We start from the raw sequence: 24,816 nt of genomic DNA, 5'->3' as shown, positions 1-24,816 counted from the left end.
ACCTTATTATCATCCTTGTTGAAGAATGGGTTTACTCCAGCAGCGCAGCCCACCTAACGTGTTTCGACCAACTAGATCTGACATTTTTTGCTGAAGCGCCTTTTTTGGCATTACTTTGGTCATGTTCTGAGTATTGTATTAATGTTTTTGCCTGCAAGCAGTTACTTTGAGCTTTTTTCCAGAGTTTTCGGTCTTTTTTACCAGTGTTTTCAGTAGGCTTTTTTAACGCCATTCAACAGTGAAGTAACTGCCAGCATTTTTTCAAGCAAAAACACTGCCAAAACGTTCATAGTCTTTATAATGCCTGGAAGCTAGGTAAGGTGTCTTACCTTAGCTCCTTCCAGGCATTTTTTTCAGACTTCCCATTGACTTCTATTAAAAGTATGGAGCATCTTCAGAGCACAAAATGCCTTAAGAACAGTCAGCTCACTTCTTTTAAATGCTTGGCATCTTTGAAAACCTGAAGTTTGTTAAAGTACACTCAAAAGACTGAAGATATCAACATCAATTCACATTTAGAAGCGCTTTCTGGGCACTTTTCCAGGCAGGATTCAGAGCAAACCAGCCTGAAAGAGACGTTGTGTGCACATTCCTTTAGAAGGGAGCAGACATATGCAGACAAGCAGCCAGGAAGAAGGAGAGAGACCTATTATATGTCTGCAATGTAGAGAACTAGCAGGTAACGGGGTGAGTAACACTTGCCAATTGGTGTGCCACTCAATGGAACTAGTTAGGGTCAAAAAGGAACATTGCACTACAGTCAATGTAGTTTGTCCCAGGTGGAAGAGATTATTCCGCCTTGGTGAGAGAGTTGTTATTACAAGTAGAGAGAACAAGAATTGCCACCACAAGACAGAGGCTTATTCCTCTGAGAGAAGGTGCTCATTCCTGACTGTAAAGATTACCACACACATAGTATTTGTGCTGATGACTGAGTATGAAAAGGATTATCGCATTATAGATGAACAGAAGCAAGTGTCTCTGTGGGAACTATGACACAGTAACTGAGTGAGTAAGCTTCAAAAGTGTGCAAATTGCCAGAAAAGAGCTACTGCAAAGCAACGCTGCTGAGAAAGGTGACCATGAGATTCGTGTTTTGCTGCATTGTGAAAGGGACAAAGAGGCTGTGTCTGAGTGAAGGAGATACTGCTGAAGTGATATTACTGCAAGTACAAGCATAGTGTTGCCAACGTTAGCTTTTGCTGTATAAGCACCATCTTCCACTGTTTAAATCTGTTAGCTACTATAGAGAGACTGCAACTGTCAAGCTAGTTGCCTCCCAGTGACTAAAATTGACTTAGGCTGTTCCTGGTGTCAATCTACATTCCTATTGCCATTTCTGAGTTGAGAAACCACTCTGTCCACCAAGGTCAGTGTATCTATACTATTTAAAGACACTACGCCATTCGAGTACACCCCTTAAAAGGAATCTGTCACCCCCCCTGGGACCTATCAGACCTCTAATATGGGCATACAGGTGATAGAAATGTGAATCTATACTTACCGGTATATCCCATATTAGAGGCCTACTTGCTCTGTAATAGCTTTTTATTAAATTAGTTTTGGCAAGCTTCGTGTCCAGGGGACGCCAAGAAATCCCTGTCTATTAGCTTAATTTGCATACCCCCACCCCTGCACGTCACAGGACCAGGACAGGGCATATTACCCCAGTTAGGGGCACACTACCCCAGGAGGGGGCCCAGGATGAGGCGCATTATCCTCAAGAAGGGGCACATTATGCCAGGAAGAGGCCCAGGAAGAAGCACACTACCCCAGGAAGAGGCCCAGGAAGAAGCACACTACCCCAGGAAGTGGCACAGGATGAGGAACATTATCCCCAGGAAGGGGCCCAGGATCAGGCACATTACCCCAGGAAGAGTACCAGGATAGGGCTCATTACTGCAGGAAGGGTACCAGAATGGGGCACAATATACCAGAGAGGGGCACTGTAAATACCCGGGGTCTTCCGTGGGTGTAATGCTACTCAGACAATACAGGGTGATGGTAAAACAGTGTGCCAATACTTTATTGAACCACATAGTGGACAAGAAACACGTAGAACAGTCCCAGCAAAATACCCAAGATGGTACAACATTACACAGTCTCACCCTTCCACTCCGCCCACCTGGGATAGAACAGCTTTGACTTTGGGACTTCGAGGGCCAACTACCTCAACCAGTGGCCCCCCCGCTTCTGGCGGCCCCCCACAGAGAGAAGGTAGCAGCAAGCTTAGGAAGCTAGCAGTCCATCGAGGTACAAGGCCAGGAGACCCGAGAATCCCACCCTGGCCTCTCCGAGTTTCCATGGGGCCAGATGATCGGAGTGTCATGATCTGGCTTCTTCAAATGTCTCCATGGATTCCAGGTGATCAGACTGTCCCTCCTGGCCACCCCAAACAACATATCCATGGGGCCAGGTGACTTCATCGTCCCAACCTGGTCTCCCCAAATGTATCCATGGGCTCTCTGATGGTTAATGGAGCAGATCCATATCTTTCCAGTCAGGGCCGTACCCTTAAGCCGGAATCATGTAGAATCCAAATCTGTGTCTCTTTGGATGGAGCCGCCATGCTATGCATCTACTTTCCTGAAGGATGTCTCTCATTCTACTTGTAAAATCTTTCTGATTCTCCTTGATTCTGCTTGCAGCACTACAGACATCTCGGTTTATATTTACATTTGTGTAAGGTCATCAGTCACAGGTTGGGGAAAAGGGCAGCGCTCAGATCTCATTGTTTGAGCTTATCAATTTACATAGTTGGTATATAGTGGGTTCTTTAAACAAACATTCAGCTGACTTTTAGTACAATATGTAATTAGCATATTAGCAAACATCATTGTTTCCAAGCCCAAGAGGAGATAACAATCAGGGTTATACAAATACTGGTCTGTCTTTATTGACCAGGCACAGAAATACACAAAGATAATAGTGTATTTCTCTTGGATTAGCAAATCTAAATGTCTGGTTTATTAAGATTATAGTGAATAGTCACAGGCACATTATCCCAGGAAGGGGACCAGGATGGGGCACATTATACCAAGAAGAAGGCCTGTTTGGGAGATATTATCCTAGGAAGGGGGCCATTATTACTGGAAGTCTGATTATTACCTGATAGCATCCTTTCCCACCAGCCATTTCATTACAAGACCCTGAAAACGTCTTTTTCTACCCCCCAATTCATTATGACGCTATCACGGCCTTATAATGAATGTGTATGTGGGGGAGGAGCACACAGGACAGGGACTAAGAATATGTGCATATGTTCAGGATTTGCAGTAGAAAATTCTATAATGTCTGTGACGGATCAACCCCGTACTCCAGGATTTTGCCACATGGGGGTTGTCCTAGCGCCTATGCAGCTAATGGGACATAATGTTATAAAGTGGGGTGAATATTGTGGATCGCATATTGTTGGACATGCTGTGATGTGACCGAAGCACTCCTGGCCCCCACCTTCCTGTGCTCACTTAGCAGTGGCAAACAGACAATGTGCTGATTAATGGGTTGTTGCATAACTGCTGTCTGGGAGCCTACTGTGGGTATTATTTGGTGAGAACATTGGGTGCTAAAAATAGCCTGTGTGATTCTCTATAAAACCCGCTAGTGAGAATAAAAGTTAAGATAATCTTGGAGACACTGTGCGATAGTCATATTTTATATATCCCAGTGTAAGAGAAGCCTTTCCATGTCAGGGGCCTGCAGAAGAAGATTGGACATCTGCGGATGGGGTAACTAGCTCCCGTCACAATGTCTATTTCTGATCTGATTTTGAGGACATACTCAATGGGTCTGTGTGCTGTCCGAAAAAAAATGAGGCAGCACACCGACGCTTCACACAAATACAGCAATGTAGCCTTATTACATATAACACAGTCCAGTAGTATATAGTGTACGCTCTTGTTATAAATAGAACCGTCCTTAGTTACATAGTCTCCTCTTTTATTATATATAACACCGTTCCTTATTACATACCATCCTCTCTAGTTATATATGATGCCGTCCCTAATTATATAGCGTCCTCTATTGTTATGTGGAGCGCTATCCATTGTTGTATTGTATCATCTCTTGTCATGTACAGCACTATCCCTTACATAGTGTATTCTCGATATTGTTAATTACAGCACCCTATCTGTATTACTTTGGTAGATACAGTGGGGAAAATAAGTATTTGATACACTGCCGATTTTGCAAGTTTTCCCACCTACAAAGAATGGAGATGTCTCTAATTTTTACCGTAGGTACATTTCAACTGTGAGAGACAAAATCAAAAAAAAAAATTAAAAAAAATCACATTGTATGATTTTTACATAATTAAATTGCATTTTATTGCATGAAATAAGTATTTGATCACCTACCAATCAGCAAGAATTCTGGCTCTCATAGACCTGTTAGCTTTTCTTTAAGAAGCCCCCCTACTCTGCACTCATTACCTGTATTAATTGCACCTGTTTGAACTCATTACCTGTAAAATTGAAGACCTGCACAAGGCTGGGATGGGCTACAGGACAATAGGCAAGCAGTTTGGTGAGAAGGCATCAACTGTTGGCGCAATTATTAGAAAATGGAAGAAACACAAGATGACTGTCAGTCTTCCTCGGTCTGAAGGTGTATGCAAGATCTCGCTTCGTGGGGTAAGGATGATTTTGAGAAAGGTCAGGAATCAGCCCAGAACTACACAGGAGAACCTGGTCAATGACCTGAAGAGAGCTGGGACCACAGTCTCAAACATTACCATTAGTAACACACTATGTCATCATGGATTAAAATCCTACGCGCAAGGTCTCCCTGCTCACGCCAGCACATGTCCAGTTTGAAGTTCTCCAATAACCATCTGGATGATCTAGAAAAGGCATGGGAGAAGGTCATGTGGTCGGATGAGACCAAAGTAGAACTTTTTGGCATCAACTCCACTTGTCGTGTTTGGAGGAATAAGGATGAGTACAATCAAAAGAACACCGTCCCAAACATGGAGCATGGTGGGTGAAACATCATACTCTGGGGGTGCTTTTCTGCAATGGGGACAGGACGACTTCACTGTATTGAAGGGAGAATGGATGGGGTCATGTATCACGAGATTTTGGCCAACAACCTACTTCCCTTTGTAAGAGCATTGAAGATGGGTCGTGGCTGAGTCTTCCAGCATGACAATGACCCAAAACACACAGCCAGGGCAACTAAGGAGTGGCTCCGTAAGAAGAATTTCAAAGTCCTGGAGTGGCCTAGCCAGTCTCCAGACCTAAACCCAATAGAAAATCTTTGGAGGGAGCTGAAACTCAATGTTGCCCAGTGACAGCCCAGAAACCTGAAAGATCTGGAGAAGATCTGTATGGAGGAGTGGGCCAAAATCCCTGCTTCAGTGTGTGCAAATGTGGTCAAGAACTACAGCAAACATCTGACCTCTGTAATTGCAAACAAAGGTTTCTGTACCAAATATTACATTCTGTTTTTCTATTGTATCAAACACTGATTTCATGCAATAAAATGCAAATTAATTATGTAAAAATCATACAATGTGATTTTCTGGATTTTTTTTAGATTTTGTCTCTCACAGTTGAAGTGTACCTACGATAAAAATTACAGATCTCTCCATTCTTTCTAGGTGGGAAAACTTGCAAAATGTATCAAATACTTATTTTCCCCACTGTATAAAATGACTGCTAATGGAGCAACATCTAACCAGAAGACCAGTCCATCAGCCTCCTCCATTAGAAAAGAAGAGTTCCCATGCTCCATCAGTCGTCATTGCATTATACATCTAACAAGAGAACAGATAATAAAGAACAGGGCACTATAAATAACAAAAATAACAAGAGAAGCCGATACATAAGGAACGGTGCTGTACATAACAAGAGAGGGCACTATGTAATAAGGGGTGGCAATATACATAACGAGAGGAGATTAGGTAATATATATATATTTATATATCTATCCGTAGCTTGGTTGCCATAAAATGGGGGGGCCCAAATACATTTCTTGCACGGGGGCCCCTGTCAGTGTCCGTCCCTGGTAAGTTGCAAATAAAAACAGAAAAATCTGTAACAAAGATTAATTAGAAGTACTAATTTATACATTTTCAAGTTACAATATATTTTTTAGTCTAGGATCACACTTGCGTTGGAGCCTTTGATGGGAGCCTTTGTCACAAGTTCCGTCATTTTTACCACAAGGAAAAGCATGCTGCATTGTTTTCCTATCGGGCTACATTCCCACCATGAGATTTTGATGAGTTTTTGATGTTTCAGATTTTCCGCACCAATTCTGCACCTATTATGCAAATTAGGTTACAAGCGTTTTTTACATGTGTTTTTATCGCGTTTTTGATGCTGCGTTTTTTGTCTCTTTTTAGTATATGTTTTATTCAAAGCTGCTTTGTTTTTGATACTTTCTGGTATTTGGCTTTGACAAAGCATTATTGATAAAGTCATGTGCGGATTGCATGCATTTTTTATATGATTCCACAGCGGAAATGCACTAAAAACATGTGCATTTTTCATCTGCGCATTTTCCCCATCTAATGTAAGGCTGGGTGCCCACGTAGCGTTTTTCAAGTGTTTATGCTGCGGAATTTCCACAGCATAAACGCTTGTTAAACGCTAGGTAATCCGCACCCCATGGTCCCCAAGGGGATTCCGCATGTTCTATGCACATGCTGCGGATTTTTCCGCAGCGTTTATGCTGCGTACAAAAATCAGCAGCATGTCATTTAATTTTGCGGAAGCGCAGTGGAACTCCCGCCATTGACTTGCATTGAGACGCACAGAAACCGCGACTGTACATTTTTACAAGCGGCTTCTATGCGTCTCTATGTGCGGATGGTACCCAGTTCTGGAGGAGAGAAGACTCTCATTCAGACCTGGGTACCATTGTACCTGTAAAAAAAGAATCAAATAACAAATAAAGTTTATACTCACCTTTCCGAAGGCTTCTCTCTGAATGCCGGCATCGCTTGAGGACCTGCGGTGACGTCACAGTCATGTGACCGCAGGCCCTTCACCGCTCTGTCTCGCGATATGCCGGCAGCCGGGAACCAGACAGGAACGAGCGCTGCAGCCACGCCGGGGCCTCGGGGGTGAGTATAGCTTTATTTGTTTTAATTTTTACGGTCACACTATATAAATCCATGCCGTTTGCATGGATTTATATAGTGTGACCTAGTTGTCAAGCACTTTCCAAGTGATGCTATCGCCTGGAAAGCGCTTGTCAATCTGCATGCGGAAACGCATGTGAATCCGCATGTGGATCCGCATGTATTCTGCAGGAAAAACGCATGCACAATCTGCATGCGTTTTTTCTGCCAGGGAGATGCAGAAATGCTGCAGAAATTTTCTGCTTCATTTCTGCATCGTGGGCACATAGCCTCAGTATATTGGGAAAATCTGCACAGAAAACTCAGTGTACTCGCAAGAGACATTGAAATGTTGCAGATTTGAAACATGCACCGCAGGTCAGTTTGAGTAAAAAAAAAAAGCACAGTGGGCAAGAGATTTCTATAAATCCAATCAACTTTGCTGGAAATGTAAGATACTGCGTTTTCGACACCGCAAAAAGTCACAGCATCAAAAACTCACCAAAAACTTATCATGGGCACACAGCTTTACAATGCACTAAAACCAAATGTACTTCATTACAGTTCCTATAAGTTCCTATCACAGAGTATGAAAACTCCAAACCTTAGTGTGAGCCTATTCTAATTCATATAGAACCGCTATACTGGGCTGTAAGAAGAATTCAAAGGGTTTTCCTATATTTCCAGGAAACTGCCCACGAGCATGAAGCTGTATAAATTAATATACTCACCTATTTATTATCATACACAAAAGCTGTCGCTCCCTGACTTTATCTGTTTGCTTCTTGCAATGATGACATGTTGTCCATTCACACGTGACCACTGCAGCCAATCACCGATGCTGATATGTATGGTGTGTGCCCGGTTAGGGCAGTGTCTGGCTGCAGTGGTTGTATGTGAATGGATAGAATGTCTTTATTGCAGGAAGCAGACAGAGATCATTGCCGACTACTAGAATGGCTATGCTGGAGCCAGTAAGGGTTTACATGGATTAGTAGAGGTCATTTCTTGCATTTATACCATTCCTTCTCCAAGGGAAATTTTCTTAAAATTCCTGAAAATGGCTGTCAATGTATGTCACTAATGCTCCATCTATTTTGACACAACTATTTTACTCGTGTACATATTCAGTTATCCAAGGACATGTCATGCTGACATAGATACCTGTGTGTACACTACATATATACAAACACATTACTAAAAATACTCCCCCCTGAAGCTGCACCATACATATGTACACCACAAACATGAAAGAGACTATCTTAAGGTATAAAAGCACATCTGGCATCGAAGCTTTTCTGCAATCCTTGTTAACCCTTTTTAAAATTGATTCCATGTTAGGCTGACATTCTTACAAGACCATGAAAAGAATATTTTTTCAAATGCAATGTCAAACTAACATAACAATGCCCACTCAGCTAGGGAAAATTAACGCAGATGGCCCAACTTTAGTACAAAATAGGTGGATATCGGCTAGAAAACGCTGTTGTCAGGGGTGGATTAAGAGTAGCAAGTACCCCGGGCAGTTTAGAAGGCGCGGGGCCCCACCCACCCCACACACACACACCTGATGTATCACGTGACATGTCACATGATCCCCTGTGATAGATCATGTGATAGTTCACGTGAAATTAATTTGGCACAATATTAATTATAATAATTTTTTTTAGGCTGTGTGCCCACTACGCGTTTTTTAAGCGTTTCCGCAGTGGCAATTCCGCTGCGGAAACGCTTAAAAAACGCTTGGTAGAAGGTCTGCCATGTTTTCATTGCGGAAAAATTCGCAGCACTAACAATTATTTTGCTTTCGCCGCCATTGACTTGCATTGGAACGCATGTAATCCGCATCACTGCATCTGTACATGCAGAATCCATGCGTTTCAATGTGCGGATGGTACCCGGGTTTGGAGAAGAGGAGACTCTCCTCCGGACCCGGGTACCATAGAACCTGTAAAAAAAAAAAAATAATAAAAAATAAATATTATACTTACCCTCTGATGGCCCCCGGTGTCTTTATCCGATGCGTCCTGGCTTGCAGGCAGCTCGCGATGGTCTGAAAAGGACCTGCCGTGACGTCATTTAGTCATGTGACGGGTCACGCGACCGCTGACGTCGGCAGGCCATCAGAAGGTAAGTATATATTTATTTTTTACCATTCTTTTACGGTCACACTATATAAATCCATGCCGGTTGCATGGATTTATAATAGTGTGACCAAGTAGTCAAGCACTTTCCAAGTGATGCTAAAATCGCTTGGAAAGCGCTTGTCAACCCGCATGCGGAAATGCATGTGAAGAACGCTTCACATCCGCAAGTCCATGGCAGGAAAAAAGCATGTACAATCCGCATGTACAATCCGCATGCGTTTTTTCTGCCAGGGACATGCAGAAACGCTCAAAAAAAATCCGGAGCATTTCTGCATCGTGGGCACATAGCCTTACATTAATTGTATGACTCAATATTGAGCACACGTAGCCATCTATACACAGCAGGAGGCCGCACGTAGCCATCTATACACAGCAGGGAGCCGCACGGTGCCATCTATACACAGTGGGAGGCCGCACATAGCCATCTATACACAGCGGGAGGCCACACGGCGCCATCTATACACAGCGGGAGGCCGCATGGCGCCATCTATATACAGCGGGAGGCCGCACATAGCCATCTGTACACAGCGGGAGGCCGCACGGAGCAATCTATACACAGCGGGAGGCCGCACGGAGCAATCTATGCACAGCGGGAGACCGCACGGAGCCATCTATGCACAGCGGGAGGCCGCACGTAGCCATCTATACACAGCGGGAGGCCGCACGTAGCCATCTATACACAGCGGGAAGCCGCACGGCGCCATCTATAAACAGCGGGAGGCCGCACGTAGCCATCTGTACACAGCGGGAGGCCGCACGGAGTCATCTATACACAGCAGGGAGCCGCACGGTGCCATCTATACACAGCGGGAGTCCGCACGTAGCCATCTATACACAGCGGGAGGCCGCACGTAGCCATCTATACACAGCGGGAGGCCACATGGAGCCATCTATACACAACGGGAGGCCGCACGGAGCCATCTATACACAGCGGGAGGCCGCACGGAGCCATCTAGCCACAGCGGGAGGCTGCAATGTGCCATCTATACACAGCAGGGAGCCCGCACGGAGCCATCTAGACACAGCGGGAGGCCGCACTGTGCCATCTATACACAGCAGGGAGCTACACGGTGCCATCTATACACAGAGGGAGGCCGCACGGCCCCCTCTCCAGAGACAGCAGGAGGCCGCACGGCGCCATCTATACTCAGCAGGAGGCCACACGCACTCAGGCACACAAACATATACAGACATATACATACACGCATAAACACATTTGAAACACAAAAATACATATAAACAGACATCACACAATGATATCTGCCTGCACACACATACATACATACACACACACACTCACTCTCACACACACACACACACACACACACACACACACTCACCATCCCCTGGCTCGGCTCCAGTCCTCCTGGCTCCTGCTCCTCTCCGGTGGTAAGTAGCAGTGCAGGCCGGGCGCGCACTGCGTGACGTCACAGCTAGCAGTGACGCGGCCGGGCCAGCACACAAGGAAGTTAACTGCTGCAGTGCTGGCCCGGCCGAAGAAGCAGCAGCGGCCGTGCATCGCTGCTGGGGGAGTGGTCCGGGGGCCCCCCCTCGCCACTGTCTGCCGGTATGTGCCGTGGCGCCACACATATAATGAGGGCAATCCGGCCATAGCCCCCCCAGAGCCCCGGGCCCCCTGGAGACCCGAGGCCCCGGGCGGTAGCCCGGATTGCCCTCATTATAATCTGCCTATGGCTGTTGTTATCATTCTGCACATAAGGGGAATCATCAACAGTTTGTGATAAGCTTACAAATGTCTGACACCCAACAGATAAGCCCCCCATACACATTAGACTAATGTTAGCCGAATCGACTGATATCGACTGGATTGGCCTGCAGTCTATATGTATGGGGGCCCATAACAAATGATATCAAGAGACTGAAGGATCCGGCATGTTCGATTTTGGACTGACGATCCTTTGGAGATACAGTAAGCCGCCACTAGAGGAGTCTGGCAGTGGGTTTCTCATAGAGAACACAGGGGCGCTCCTGTGATGGGAGAGTCGGCCGACTCCGACTCCTCAATTTCCATGACACTGACTCCAACTCCAACTCCACGACTCCGACTCCCTCATACATGGCTCATGTTTAAGTGATAAATTTACTGTAGCACAGATTCATCTCAGCTAAAAGTCTAGACCCTTAGATCAGGAATAGGACAGACATTTATAGGACATTTCATAACTTTCCCAAATTCTTATGAAAAAAATATTCCCCACAAACTGCATTGAACTACTGTACGCAATTTATTATATATTTTGGGAGTTGGAGTCGGTCCATTTTATACCGACTCCGATTCTGACTCCAACTCCACCAAAATGGACACCGACTCCACGACTCCAACTCCACAGCCCTGGAATCAACAATCGGCTTAACCATCTGACAGCTATCTGAAGTATATGGGGGGCTTAAGGTGGAGAATAATTGAGAATGAGTCAATTATTGGTAATGAATCACTTCATGATTGACCAAAAAAAAATCATTGTTCAAGGCATTATCCTGTATAAACATGTGCTGCTGAGAACGATGATATTCAATGTACACATAACGGTAGCATTAACAAATTATTCTGTGTGCATTATGTTACGGATCCGGGAGGTGGAACCTCTGGGCTGTGATACAAGGAGGGACCAGAGGGGCGTAACTAAGTGCTAACCCGGACCGACCCTGGCCACACGGTGGCTTAGTCAACTCCGTGAACCAAGGAGGGACCGGGAAGGTGAACCAGGTGCCACTCTGGGACCGACCTTGTGTGAGAGCAGGCGACTCCCACGGGACTGATGGCCGAAGCCGACAGGCACAGCAGATGAGCACGGCTGGTAGACAGGCAGGTGATGCGGGTAGGCAAGCAGGCGGGCATGGCTGATAGACAGGCAGGCGGGCACGGCTAATAGACAGGCAGGCGGGCACAGCTGATAGGCTGGCGGGCACGGCTGATAGACAGGCTGGCGGGCACGGCTGATAGACAGGCTGGCGGGCCCTGGAACCTGAGGGCTGAGGAGAGTGTTAGCACACAAACAACAACCTTGCACAGGCACCTCCATTTTGGAGGAGGTGCCTTATATAGGAGCAGTCCTCCGGCCATTGGCCAGGGACTCTTTAGGACGGCGTGCGCGGCCCCTTTAAGAGGGAGGGAGAGCACGCCCGCGCGCCTGAAGTACAGAGCCCGGGGAACTGCGCGTGGTGTGCGCATCCCGGGCAGATGCAGCAGGGGAACGGGAGGACGCCGGACCGGGGCCACGGCGATGAGCGGATCGGCATCTCTGCCCGGCAGGAGGCAGAGACACCGACGATACATATTAAAGCGTGGTCGGTTTGACTACAGGCTACTAAATGACCGCTGCTCAGTGGTATGTAGCTGATCAGTGGTCATTTAACAACTGTGGTCGGTCAGTTTAAATGCAGCCTAAGTGATCTCTTTTAGGGCAGGTGCACGTAACCGTATACTTTCGGTCCGAGTGCAATTCGACAAAACATTGGATTCTATTCGAATCAGTGTTATTCTAGGGGCCATGCACATGTCTGATTTTTTCCTCGGACAGAGGAAAAAATCTCAGCATGCTCAATTGCACCTGATGTTCAGATCGCTCCCGGCCACGCAAGTCAATGAGTCCATGGAGTCCGGGTGTGAAAAGCATGGAGAAGGTGGAGAATTTTTTTTCCATCTTCTCCTCATCAGAGAAAATTGTGATCACACTCTGATCAGAGTATGATCAGAGTGTGATAACCAATATCGGCCCAATTCTCTCTGATGAGAAGAAATACGGTAGTGTGACCCTAGTCTTAGTGTCAGTTTTAGATAGTCCTGTCTGGTGCTAGACACCATGACCAAATGGAGGCATCACATCATCATGTCAAGGCTCTGTTTTCTCTTTTTAAGACTACGTTCCAATCAGAGACAGAGGAGGGTCCTTGATGGGGGATGCTCTGCACATTTAGTTATATTCTGTCCAGTAACCAGCAGAGAGCAGGCAAGTTTCACAAACTTTGGATTTTTTTTTCTTTTCCAGTATTTCTTGAAACTTGATCCTTCAGAAGGTTCTCTTCATGCTTTGGAAAATACAAATCAGCAGTCACATTCCTAGCAGCCTTTTTTACATCATCCTTTTACTGACAGCAAGCTGGGACTTTGCTCTTATACATACCGTGTTGGGGGTAAGACTCCTTAGGGGGACCCCAAGCTCCTTCAGAAAATGAAGTTCTGGGTCATTTTTACTCTGATTCTTGTCCATGAAGCTCTACAAAATGGTGAGTTACTGTAATGACTCTCCCTGGAGCACCTTGTAGCCAAGCTGTGCTTTCTTGAGGAGCTCCCAGCCCCTGGGACCGAGGGAACTGCGCCACTGGGAGAAAGTAAAGAGTTATAGATATTGTAGATAATTACTAGGATGTCTTATTTTCAGAAATTTCCACTGCTAACTTGTCTACGTGTATACTGGAAACTGATCACATATGGACACATTTTAAATTAAGGGCTGTGACATAATTACATGATGAGTGTTCTGGAAAAGCTGATACTTTTATATTTTATTTATTGCATATATATATTAGATTTTTCTGATATTCCGAGAGGCTACATACGGTGCTGTGTCCTCTTAAGTTGTAGAAAATACTGTTCCGTACACCTGCCACTCACACTGTATTTTATCTATGTTCTTTTCTATAAGGTTTACAGTTATAATTAGTGATGCCGTCAAAAGTATACCATTACTACGTTTGAAAAACATGACAAAACCTGGTTTTTACATTTTTTTTGTGAAGACGTACAGTAGGCGTTGGAAATGTACCCTAGATCAGTGTCTATTGTAATGTTTTTTTCACAGTGATGGGACTCATTCACACGTGAGTTTTCGTCATACAGAAAACAGACACATTAACTTTGATTGGTATATTCACATTTGTTTTGTTGTTTTTTTGTGGATTGATAGTCGCAAGCGTATCCTATTTTGATCTACAGTGGCTTGCAAAAACATTCACCCCCTTGGCATTTTTTGTGTTTTGCTACCTAACAACCTGAAATTTCAGTTTTTTTGTGGGTTTGCATTAGTTCATGTAAAGAACATGCCTACAACTGTGAACATTTGGTTTTCTTTTGATTGTGAAGCAAACAACAATTAGGACAAAATAACTGAAAACTTCAGTGTGCATAACTATTCACCCCCCTAAAGTCAGTACTTTGCAGAGCCTCCTTTTGTGACAATTACAGCTGCAAGTTGCTTTGGATAAGTCTCTATGCGCTTTCCACATTTTGCCACGTAGCATTTACCTTAATGGACAAAAAGTTTAATTTTGGCCTCATCTGACCACAGCACCTTTTTCCATACATTGGGGAGTCCCCCACATGTCTTTTGGCAAACTCAAAATGAGTCTTATAATTTTTGGATGTAAGTACAGGCTTTTTTCTGCCCACTCTTCCATAAAGGCCACTTCTATGGAGTTTACGGTTTACTGGGGTCGTATGGACAGATACTCCAGTCTCTGCTTGGGAACTCTGCAGCTCTTTCAGGGTGACCTTTGGTCTCTGTGCTGCCTCTTTGATTAATGCTCTCCTTGCCCTGGCTAAGAGGTTTGGTGGGCGGCTCTCTCTTGGAAGGTTTGTTGTGGTACCATTTTCTTTCGGTTTGATGATAATGGATTTGATAGTTCTCCGGGGGATCATCATGGATTGGGATATTTTTTATAACCGAACCCTGACTTGTCCCTGATTTGTTTGGAGATCTCTTTGGTCTTAATGGTGTTGTTTGGTTAGTGGTGCCCCTTGCTAAATGGTGTTGCAGCATCTGTGGCCTTTCAGAAAAGGTGTGTACAGTATATACTGACAGACAATTTGACACTTAGATTGCACACAGGTGGACTTCCTTCACTAAGATTGTGACTTATGAAGGTAATTGCTTGCACCAGAAATTTTTAGGGGCTTAATAGCAAAAGGGGTGAATACATATGCACATGCCAATTTTTAGTTATTTGATCCCATAGATTTAATTTATGCCTATATTTTTCTCACTTCACTTCCCCAACTTAGACTATTTAGTGAGGTTGCATCACACACAAATCGGATAATAAAAATATTTAAACACAGGTTGTAATGTAACAAAATAGGTAAAAAGTCCAGGGGAGGGGGAATATTTTCTCCAGCCACTGTAATTTGAAGTTTAAATTCACCCCCGTTCAAGGAAATGGGCACATGAATAAAATTAGATCGGACTCGGATACCATCTGTGTGTTATCCGAGTGCTATGAGTATTTGATATGAGAAGCTTTGGAATTTTTACTTTTCATACCAAAAAACCAAATGATACGGGGATTGTTAAAACTGACACGCAAACTAGAAATGGATATATCTCCCTGTCCATTTTTCATGTGAGAAATAAACGAATGTGTGAATGAAGCCTTATTCTCTACTGAAGTCACAAGTGAATCTCTAATATCATCATACACAGTAAACCTTTTTAAAAAATCCAGTTACTACCATGTAACATCTGCCTACTGCATTAAATACTGCAAGGGAAACACATGGGTATGTGTAAATAGGATGATCTTAATTATTTTAGCAGAATGATCTTTGCAAATTGTGAGGCGCTCATATACATTTGACTAAAATTGATGAAAATCAAACATTGTGAACCAGAACAAATGTTTGTCAGGTGAAATTTAACAGCGATTATTCGTTTGAGGCAACCAATGACACAGTCATCGTCTGGGAGGTTGTCAGACAAAAGATCTTTACTTTGAAGGAAAAATCTTTGTCCATACATCTTTTCCTGAAAGGACAATTCAATAAACAGTTTTTGCTTCGTACACCATGTTGTTGAACATCTGTGGCCAGTTAGAACCACTAATATGGACTGAAATGCATTTGGCTGTGTTGGCGTAACCAGATGAACATTCGTTCAATGGTTGTCCAACCATCAACTTGTTTCTATCTAATGAGTATGACCAACTTTCCACTAAGGCTCTGATCACACTGGTGTCATGACTTTCATTTACAGTATGAAACTGACAAATTTATGACAATGTGCAAGCTCGGTCATATGCATTATGAGCCATTCTTGTCAAAAGTGTCACCTAGCTTTTAATGGTACTTGAATGGCAAATAAATATTGTCAATACAGTGCAATTAAAGGGAATCTGTCAGCAGGTTTTTGCTATTTAATCTGAGTGCCGTATTGTGTAGGGGCAGAGAGCCTGATTCAAGGGATGTGTCACTTATTAGACTGTGTGCTGTATTCTTCATACAGTCATATTTTATCATCAGGAGATTATGCCTGCAGGACTAGGAGTCTTGTGCCTGGCAGTCCAGCTAATCTGTGTAACCCCGCCCTCACCACTGATTAACAGCTTGCTGACAAAGTAGAGTGCATGCAGGAAGCTGCCATTCAGGGGTGTGGGAGAGGTTATACACAGCTCAGCATTCTGGGCACTGCTACATCTACAGCAGAGAAAACAGGGATTTTATCAAAATGGAACCAAGCTACCCAGTAAAAGATATATCACTGGAATCAGGCTCTCTTGCTATATATTATGCTGCTCTCAGATTCCATAGAAAAAAAAAACTGCTGACAGATTGCCTTTAAAGGGAACCTGTCAACAGTTTTATGCCTTTTAAACTCTGGCCATCACCCTTTATAAGTGTATAAATAGGGTTCCTACAACCCTTTTATACCTTCAGAGTTGCCTCAGAATAACTTCGAAAAAGTACTTTATTCATGTCATGCACTGCATGCAAATTGTGTGGTCCGAACAGATGGACGAATCCAGATCGCGCTTTGCACCAGCCTGGTTCCTTCAAACACTGTGTCTTCTATGGAAGTGGAGGTGCATGACATCTCTACGTGATCCACATAGTGCTCGAAGTCTGCGTAGGCACGTCTCAATCTGCCTTGCTGAACAGCCACAGAGGTAGTGACGTACATTTAAACCAGGCACCTGTGCACTACATGACTTTGCGCTGCCGGTCTCCGATTCCACTGTGCAGGCACAACACTTCGAGCACTTCCCTTCCATTCAGATAGATGTGGCGTTTAAAGGGACAGGCACGGAGCTGAGTCCAATCTGGATTCGCCCATCCGACCGGAAACACAAGGGGTTGTAAGAACCACATTTACATGATTTTAAAGGTGATGGGCAGGGTTTATAAGATATAAAACTGGTGACAGCTTTCCTTTAAGTGTTCTTGTCCAAGCAGTAATTGTCATATTAGCAGACATCCAATTTTTCTAGAAACATAACTGACTGAATAAAATACATCAACAGCAAGGAAGAAAATGTATTTTCAGGTGTCATATTTTTCGGACAAAGGTTTGATCTTAGATTTGATCACAGATTTGCTACAAATGCAGATCTGCTATGACCTAATCAATAGCAGAAAAAAATCTACATGTAAATCCTCCATTTGTAATGTATCATCAATCAATAAATTGTAAGCTATTTTGTGAATAGCTTGGTAAAGCCACCTCCAGATAATGCAATAAATGATATCCACAGCATATTAATTCATGCAGTGGATATCACCGCAGGTTTCACCCCATTGCAATGCAGAGACTAAGCTGTTGCTTTTTAACAAAAGCAGAAAAGAAAAATGAAATTGAGAAAGGTAGTTTAGGAAGCAGCAGTTGTATGGCACCTGACTTGCAGGAGGCACCACAGAGTATGGACCACTGGACTGATAGCACTTGAGCAGGTGGGGAATTAAAGTGCTGAGTAGGGTTTAATTTACGTGGTCATAAAAGAAATTCGTAAGGGGTGTTGGTTGCCTGAGTGGTGGTTTGTCCCTTTAAATATAGTATACAGGGGTCCTTGGTCGTAGAGCTGTTTTCCCTCTCACTGATTGCAGAAGAAAAGTAGACATACTCAATTGACATTGCAGGAAAACGAAAAGGCAACAAGTTTGATGGTTAAAGGTTTTCTTAAAAGGAAACATGCTTAATGGTAACAAACATTCTTACAGGAGACAACAAAACAACAGCAACAGCGTTCTTCACTTGTGACACTTTAAAATACCTGGAAGACTCCTGACAACTTTACTTTTATGCTGTCACAGTCTCTTTGTCATTTTCATGAGTAATATATGAATAGCGCATGATCTGCACTGCTGATGTACATCCGAACAAGGAGTCAGAATCAAACGAGGATATTGACACTGAGGTTTATTCTCTACGCATTTCAAAGTATTACAATTTCATCTGCAGGAGAGCCACAAAGACTCTGTGACATCTCAGCTACAATACAGCACATTCAGTCACTACTTCATTTCGTCCCCTCTCTTGGTCACCTCTTTTGCCAACATTACATTGGAATAGCACGTTTGCACGATCTTACACACACTGGCAGCCCACTCACAAGGTTCCTGGATCACAGTGCCTCACACACAGACACCAGTCCATAGACATCTCTGGTATAGCAATGCTCTTCACACTGAGGCAGGACTCAGAATCCTCTGGTGGAAAATTCAGAAAAAAAAAAAAGGTTATTTATTCCCTTTGCTATATGTAATTTTTACCCTTATGTAGGCTATACTGCACCCTTATAGTGGATTTGCTTTTCACTTACAGGAATAAGCTATTCATTGCTTCCTGCTGTGGTGAATATTCTCACACTCACTCTCCTTGTAGGTGGACCGGTCTCCCCACCTTGGAAAACTACATTGATATCAGTACTGTAGCATCGGCGTCTCTGCCCCCTGACAGGCAGAGACGCTGTCCCCCTTACCGCCGCGCTCCTGGCCTGGTGTCTTCCGGCTCTCCTGTTGCTGCTGCCGGCGCACGCAGCTTCCCGGGCACTGTGCTTAGGGCGCCCGCGCTCCCTTCCTCTTAAAGGGGCCGAGCGCGCCATCTTAAGGAGTCCCCGGCCAGTGGCCGGAGGACTTCTCATATAAAAGGCACCTCCTCCAAAATGGAGGTGCTCGTGCAAGGTTGTAGCTCTGTGTACTAACTCTGCTTCAGCCCTCAGGTCCTACTGCTAGCCTGACTACCAGTCCAGTCCGCCAGCCTGACTACCAGTCCAGTCCGCCAGCCTGACTACCAGTCCAGTCCGCCAGCCTGACTTCTAGTCCAGCCCGACAGTCTGCTTACAGCCAGACTGTCTATGGACTTGGCCAGTCCGCTTATCCGGAGCCTTTACCTGCTACCTGTCTCCGCCAGCCAAGTACACTCTCCAGCCTGATGGTCTGCCTACGGTCCAAACCCACCAGTCTGTCTATAGGCCAAGCTTGCCTGCCTACCCGGAGAACGTACCAGTTACCTGCCGTGCCTACCAGCCAGCCTACCTGGAGGCTCCTGCCAGTTACCCGTGGTGTCTGCCAGTCCGTCTAACCGGATCACCCGTCAGCCTGCCTGCCGTGCTCTTCTGCTGTAGTACCGGTCAGTCCCTGCCTTCTGACCCGTGGGAGTCACCTGCTCTCATACAAGGACTGGTCCAGAGTAGCACCTGATCCATCTGCTCAGTCCTTCCATGGTTCACGGAGTCGATTGAGCCGCCGTGCGACCTTGGTCAGTCCGAGTTGATACCTGGTTACGCTCCTCTGGTCCCTCCTTGCACCGCAGCACAGAGGTTCCACCACCCGGATCCGTAACAAGTACAAGCTGTTACATTCTCTTTGCTGCTATGTATCCCTTACTGTAGCCTGTAGACCAGTGGTGAAGTTGCACCACTCACCCCTACTTATAACTAACTACAATGCAGACATTTCCTACTCGACTCCACAGCTCCACTCCTCCTGCCAGGCATATGTCTGACTTTTACAGCAAGCAGTAAACAGTCCTGAGGCTTTGGATCCACCATGAGTGGCATCCTGTCGGGCATAATCTGACCCTGTGAATTTTTCCCATAAACTGTAATTCACTTGTATCACTCATTCTGCACTTTACCTTTTTGTAAATGTGTTGCACTTCAGTCACATAGCAGTAATAAACATTGTAATATATATTAAGCACTACAGGCGTACTACATGTAATAGAAATAGGAATAGCAGTATTAAGCATGAAGCCTGAAAACTGAAATAGGCACAATACTTGACAGCAAGAGTACCTTTCTATGACTACACAGTTGGGAAAGAACAAATTAACATTTGCATAATTGTAAGACAACTTGAGTAGCTAACAAAATCAACAGAAATTAGAGGCAACAGAAAAGGAAATTACCTTGATACTGTGGATTATAACAGTGTGGTTTGTGTACCACAAGTCCAACCTTTGAAAACTCCTATTCTTAAAACAAAAAAATCCCTGAAAAATTCTTTAACACTTAATTAACATGACAAGTGATTGGCTGCATTGGTTATATACAGTTGTGCTCAAACGTTTACATACCCTGGCATAATTTTTCCTTTCTTGGCCTTGTTTCAGAGAATATGAATGATAACAAAAAAACTTTTTCTCCACTCATAGCTATTGGTTGGGTGAAGAAATTTATTGTCAAACGACTGTGTTTTCTCTTTTTTTAAATCTTAATGACAAGCAAAAACATCCAAATTACCCTGATAAAAAGTTGACATACCATACTCCAGTTCTTAATACCGTGTATTGCCTCCTCTAACATCAATGACAGTTTGAAGTCTTTTGTGGTAGTGGTGGATGACGTTCTTTAATTTTTCAGATGGTGAAGCTGCCCATTTTCTTGTCAAAAAGCCTGCAGTTCCTGTAAATTGCTGGGCTGTCTAGCATGACCTGCGTGCTTGAGATCTCCCCAGAGTGGCTCAATGATAGGAGACTGAGAAGGCCACTCCAGAACCTTCACTTTGTTCAGCTGTAGCTAATCACAGGTTGATTTGGCCTTGTGTTTTGGATCGTTGTAATGTTGGAACGTCCAAGTACGTCCCATGCGCAGCTTCCGGGCTGATGAGTGCAAATTTGCCTCCAGTATTTGCTGATAACGTGCTGCATTCATCTTTCCTTCAACTTTTACCAAGTTTCCTGTGCCTTTGTAGCTCACACATCCTCAAAACATCAGCGATCCACCTCCATGTTTTACTGTAGGAATGGTGTTTCTTTCATCATAGGCCTTGTTGACCTCTCTCCAAATGTAACGTTTATGGTTGTGGCCAAAAAGTAAAATTTTGGTCTCATCACTCCAAATTACCTTGTTCCAGAAGTTTTGAGGCTTGTCTCTGTGCTGTTTGGCGTATTGTAGGCGAGATACTTTGTGGCATTTGCGCAGTAATGGCTTTCTTCTGGCAACTCGACCATGCAGCCCATTTTTCTTCAAGTGCCTCCATATTGTGCATCTTGAAATAGCCACACCGCTAGTTTTCAAAGAGTCCTGAATTTCAGCTGATGTTATTTGTGGGTTTTTCTTTGCATCCCGAACAATCTTCCTGTCAGTTGTGGTCGAAATTTTTGTTGGTCTACCTGACCGTGGTTTGGGTTTTACAGAGCCCCTGATTTTCCATTTGTTAATCATAGTTTGAATGCTGTTGACTGACATTATCAGTTCCTTGGATATTTTTTTGTATCCCTTTCCTGTGTTATACAGTTCAACTATCATTTCCCGTAGATCCGTTGACAATTCTTTTGCTTTCCCCATGACTCATGTAGCATCGGCGTCTCTGCCCCCTGCCAGGCAGAGACGCCGTCCCTCTCACCGCCGCGCTCCCCGCCCGGTGTCCTCCAGCGCTCCTCTTCCTGCTTCAGCCGGCGCGTGCAGCTTCCCGGGCACTGTGCTTAGGACGCGCACGCGCTCCCTCCCTCTTAAAGGGGCCGCGCGCGCCGCCCTAAGGAGTCCCCGGCCAATTGCCGGAGGTCCTCCCATATATAAAGCACCTCCTCCAATATGGAGGTGCCCGAGCAATAGTTGATGCACAGTGTACTTACCTCTGCTTCAGCCCTCAGGTCCCGCTGCTAGCCTGACTACTAGTCCTGCCCACCCGCCTATCAGTCCAGTCCGCCAGCCTCACTACTCTCCAGCCTAACAGTCTGTCTTACGTTCAGTCTGCCAGTCTGTCTATGGGCTTTGCCCGCTTGCTTACCTGGAAACACCTGCCTGTTACCTGTCAGCCTACCTGGAGGCTCCTGCCCGTCACTTGCCGTGACCACCTGACAGCCTACCTAGAGGCTTCCATCTGTCACTTGCCGTGACTACCTGACAGCCTGCCTGGAGGCTCCTGCCCGTCACTTGCCGTGACCACCTAACAGCCTACCTAGAGGCTTCCGCCTGTCACTTGCCGTGACCACCTGACAGCCTACCTAGAGGATCCTGCCTGTCACTTGCCATGACCACCTGTCAGCCTACCTGGAGGCTCCTTCCCGTCACTTGCTGTGACCACCTGACAGCCTACCTAGAGGCTCCCACCTGTCGCCTGCTGTCTCTGCCAGTTCATCTACCCGGATCTCTCGTCAGCCTGCCTGCTGTTCCCATCTGCAGTATCGGTCAGTCCCAGCAATCTGACCCGTGGGAGTCACCTGCTCTCTTACAAGGTCATCCCCAGAGTAGCACCTGGTCCCTCTGCTCGGTCCCTCCCTGGTCACGGAGTCGTTAGCCGCCGTACGACCTAGGTCGGTCCGAGTTGATACTTAGTTACGCCCCTCTGGGTCCCTCCTTGCACCGCAGCACAGAGGTTCCACCACCCGGATCCGTAACAACTCACAATCCAGAAACGTCAGTGGCTGGATGAAGGATGCAAGAGTCTGTCTGGATCCCAGAAACTCACTCAGATTTTATGCACACACACTGATTACAAGCAAACAGGTCACAGGTGAGGATGTTACCTTTAGTAGCCATTCAAACCCATTTGTGCCAAATTCTGTGCATGTTATTAGGCCAAAGGCCAAAATCACCAGCGTATGTGTACTTTTGATCAGGGTCATTTGGATGTTTTTGGTTGTCATTAAGATTTAAAAAGAGAAAGCACAGTAGTTTGATAATAAATGGCTTCACCCAACCAAGTGCAGAAAGTTTTTGTTATCATTCATATTGTCTGAAACAAGGCCAAGAAAGGAAAAATTCTGCTGGGGTATGTAAAATTTTTAGCACAACTGTATCAACATGTCAGAAACCAGCAGCACTTGGGGCACATCTTAATAAATAATGCAAGCAGAAGTGTGTAAGTGTGCATGTATGAATGGGATCAATGATGAGGGACATCCAGATTTTTTTTTGTGCGTGAGAGAAAAAGTGCCTCTTGAGTTCTGAATGTTCGTGCTGTCATGTTGGATGTTGCACTTCTACATCCATGTGGCTTAATATAATCTCTGTACTGAGGTGTGAAGCTGTCTGCTAAGTTGATAACATAGGTTGATATCCCTGCATGTGTGGCATCCCAGTACCCGTTCTACTGCTGCTAAATGAGACAGTTGTCGTGTGGCAGTAGATTTGTTCCATTATGGGCACTGTGAGTTAGGGGATATAATACATTGCATTGTAAATTGTACTTTCCTGCCATCTACTGGCCAATGTGTGTATATGAAAGTTAAGTGATTATTCTCCTCACAACAAGCTGCCATAGAAATGGCTGGGAGGAGCCTCCCAGCTCAGGGCACACACTGACTGAGCACTGGTACAGACCAGTTGTGAGCAGTTCAATCTGCCTAAGGAAGATATAGGAGAGACTCTATTCTCTCAGAGAAGAGTTTTCAATGCCAGTCCACGCTGGGGGGACATTTTTCCTCACATTATCTCCCTCACAAAGTGAGCGAAGCCTCTTCCAGTCAGGAGAGATAATGCTGTACATGGACTCTCCTGTACGCTGGTTATCCTGTTTGCTTCTAGCCAGGACCAGGTCCACGTGGCTGCCACGCCATCGACTTTGTCTAAACCTGCCTCCTGCGAGAGGGAAAGGTGGGCTAAAACTGTGAGTACATCCACACTTTAGTGTGTTTCCACAGAGAGCCAATCTGTGAAGCTCCCTCCATTAGTGTAATATTTCTTGGACTGTGCATAGCATTTCCTATACTAGCAAGTGAAGATAACTCTGCTCCAGCCGCCATGAGAGGCCATAACAATGCTTGTCTCATGAGGAGAGAACCATTACTTTCATATGCACAATATACTGTGACCTTTGCCTTTAAGAGAGCCTGTACCCCGTTACCTCCTTCAGTAAAATTGTTATGTTTACAAGTTCACCTTCATGTCTGGCTGCTTGATATTGCACAAACATCACGGGCACTCCAAAACCTGCACCCAGACACCACCGCTACAGGAGTGCCCCCGCGGGGTCCTATACCATCCACAAGTGCCACCTCCCGCCTTTGAAATTGTTGTGGACACAAGGGAAGTGTTGAGGGGTCCAGCGACCCACTTCAGCTACCGTGACATCATTATCTTCTGCCAGTGAAATTACACACCCAAGCTGGCCTTTCTGCAACATCTGACGCCTCCCCAGTGGTCCACCAAACATGAATCACTGCAAACATCTCTGGCAGGGGAAGAGCAGACCAGCTGAGTCAGGAGTTGAAGACGGAAATGATAAATGCAGGAACAAGAGACTTCCTGTTTCTACATAGAGCAGAGAAAAGAGAAGAATTAGTTGGGTAGAAAGGCAAAATGAGCAATTGTCAGTACACAGTGCTATATAATATGATGATTGCAATATATTAAGAAGAATCATAGAATCGTAGAACCATAGAATGCTAGAGTTGGAAGGGACCTCCAGGGTCATCTGGTCCAACCCCC

The 24,816-nt window shown here is 45.0% G+C and overlaps 1 protein-coding gene across 2 annotated transcripts in view; it reads left to right on the top strand.

Moving 5' to 3' along the window:
- The first annotated feature begins 13,168 nt into the window (after positions 1-13,168).
- PDGFRL (platelet derived growth factor receptor like) overlaps positions 13,169-24,816 on the top strand; it is a 269,942-nt gene continuing 258,294 nt past the window's right edge. Inside the window, exon 1 of one of the 2 annotated variants that reach the window (XM_073656674.1) lies at positions 13,169-13,461. In XM_073656674.1, coding sequence (XP_073512775.1) covers positions 13,407-13,461 — 55 coding nt within the window. In that variant the 5' untranslated portion in view covers positions 13,169-13,406. The remainder of the gene's footprint in view (positions 13,462-24,816) is intronic. The other variant, XM_073656666.1, reaches the window with a different exon arrangement.

The sequence above is a fragment of the Phyllobates terribilis genome, unplaced genomic scaffold (genome assembly GCF_046119375.1).
Source record: "Phyllobates terribilis strain yellow unplaced genomic scaffold, ASM4611937v1 Scaffold_1__5_contigs__length_1240528914, whole genome shotgun sequence".
NCBI lineage: Eukaryota > Metazoa > Chordata > Amphibia > Anura > Dendrobatidae > Phyllobates > Phyllobates terribilis.
Note: the sequence above shows the minus strand (reverse complement) of the source record. Positions and strands in the feature narration are given on the sequence as shown.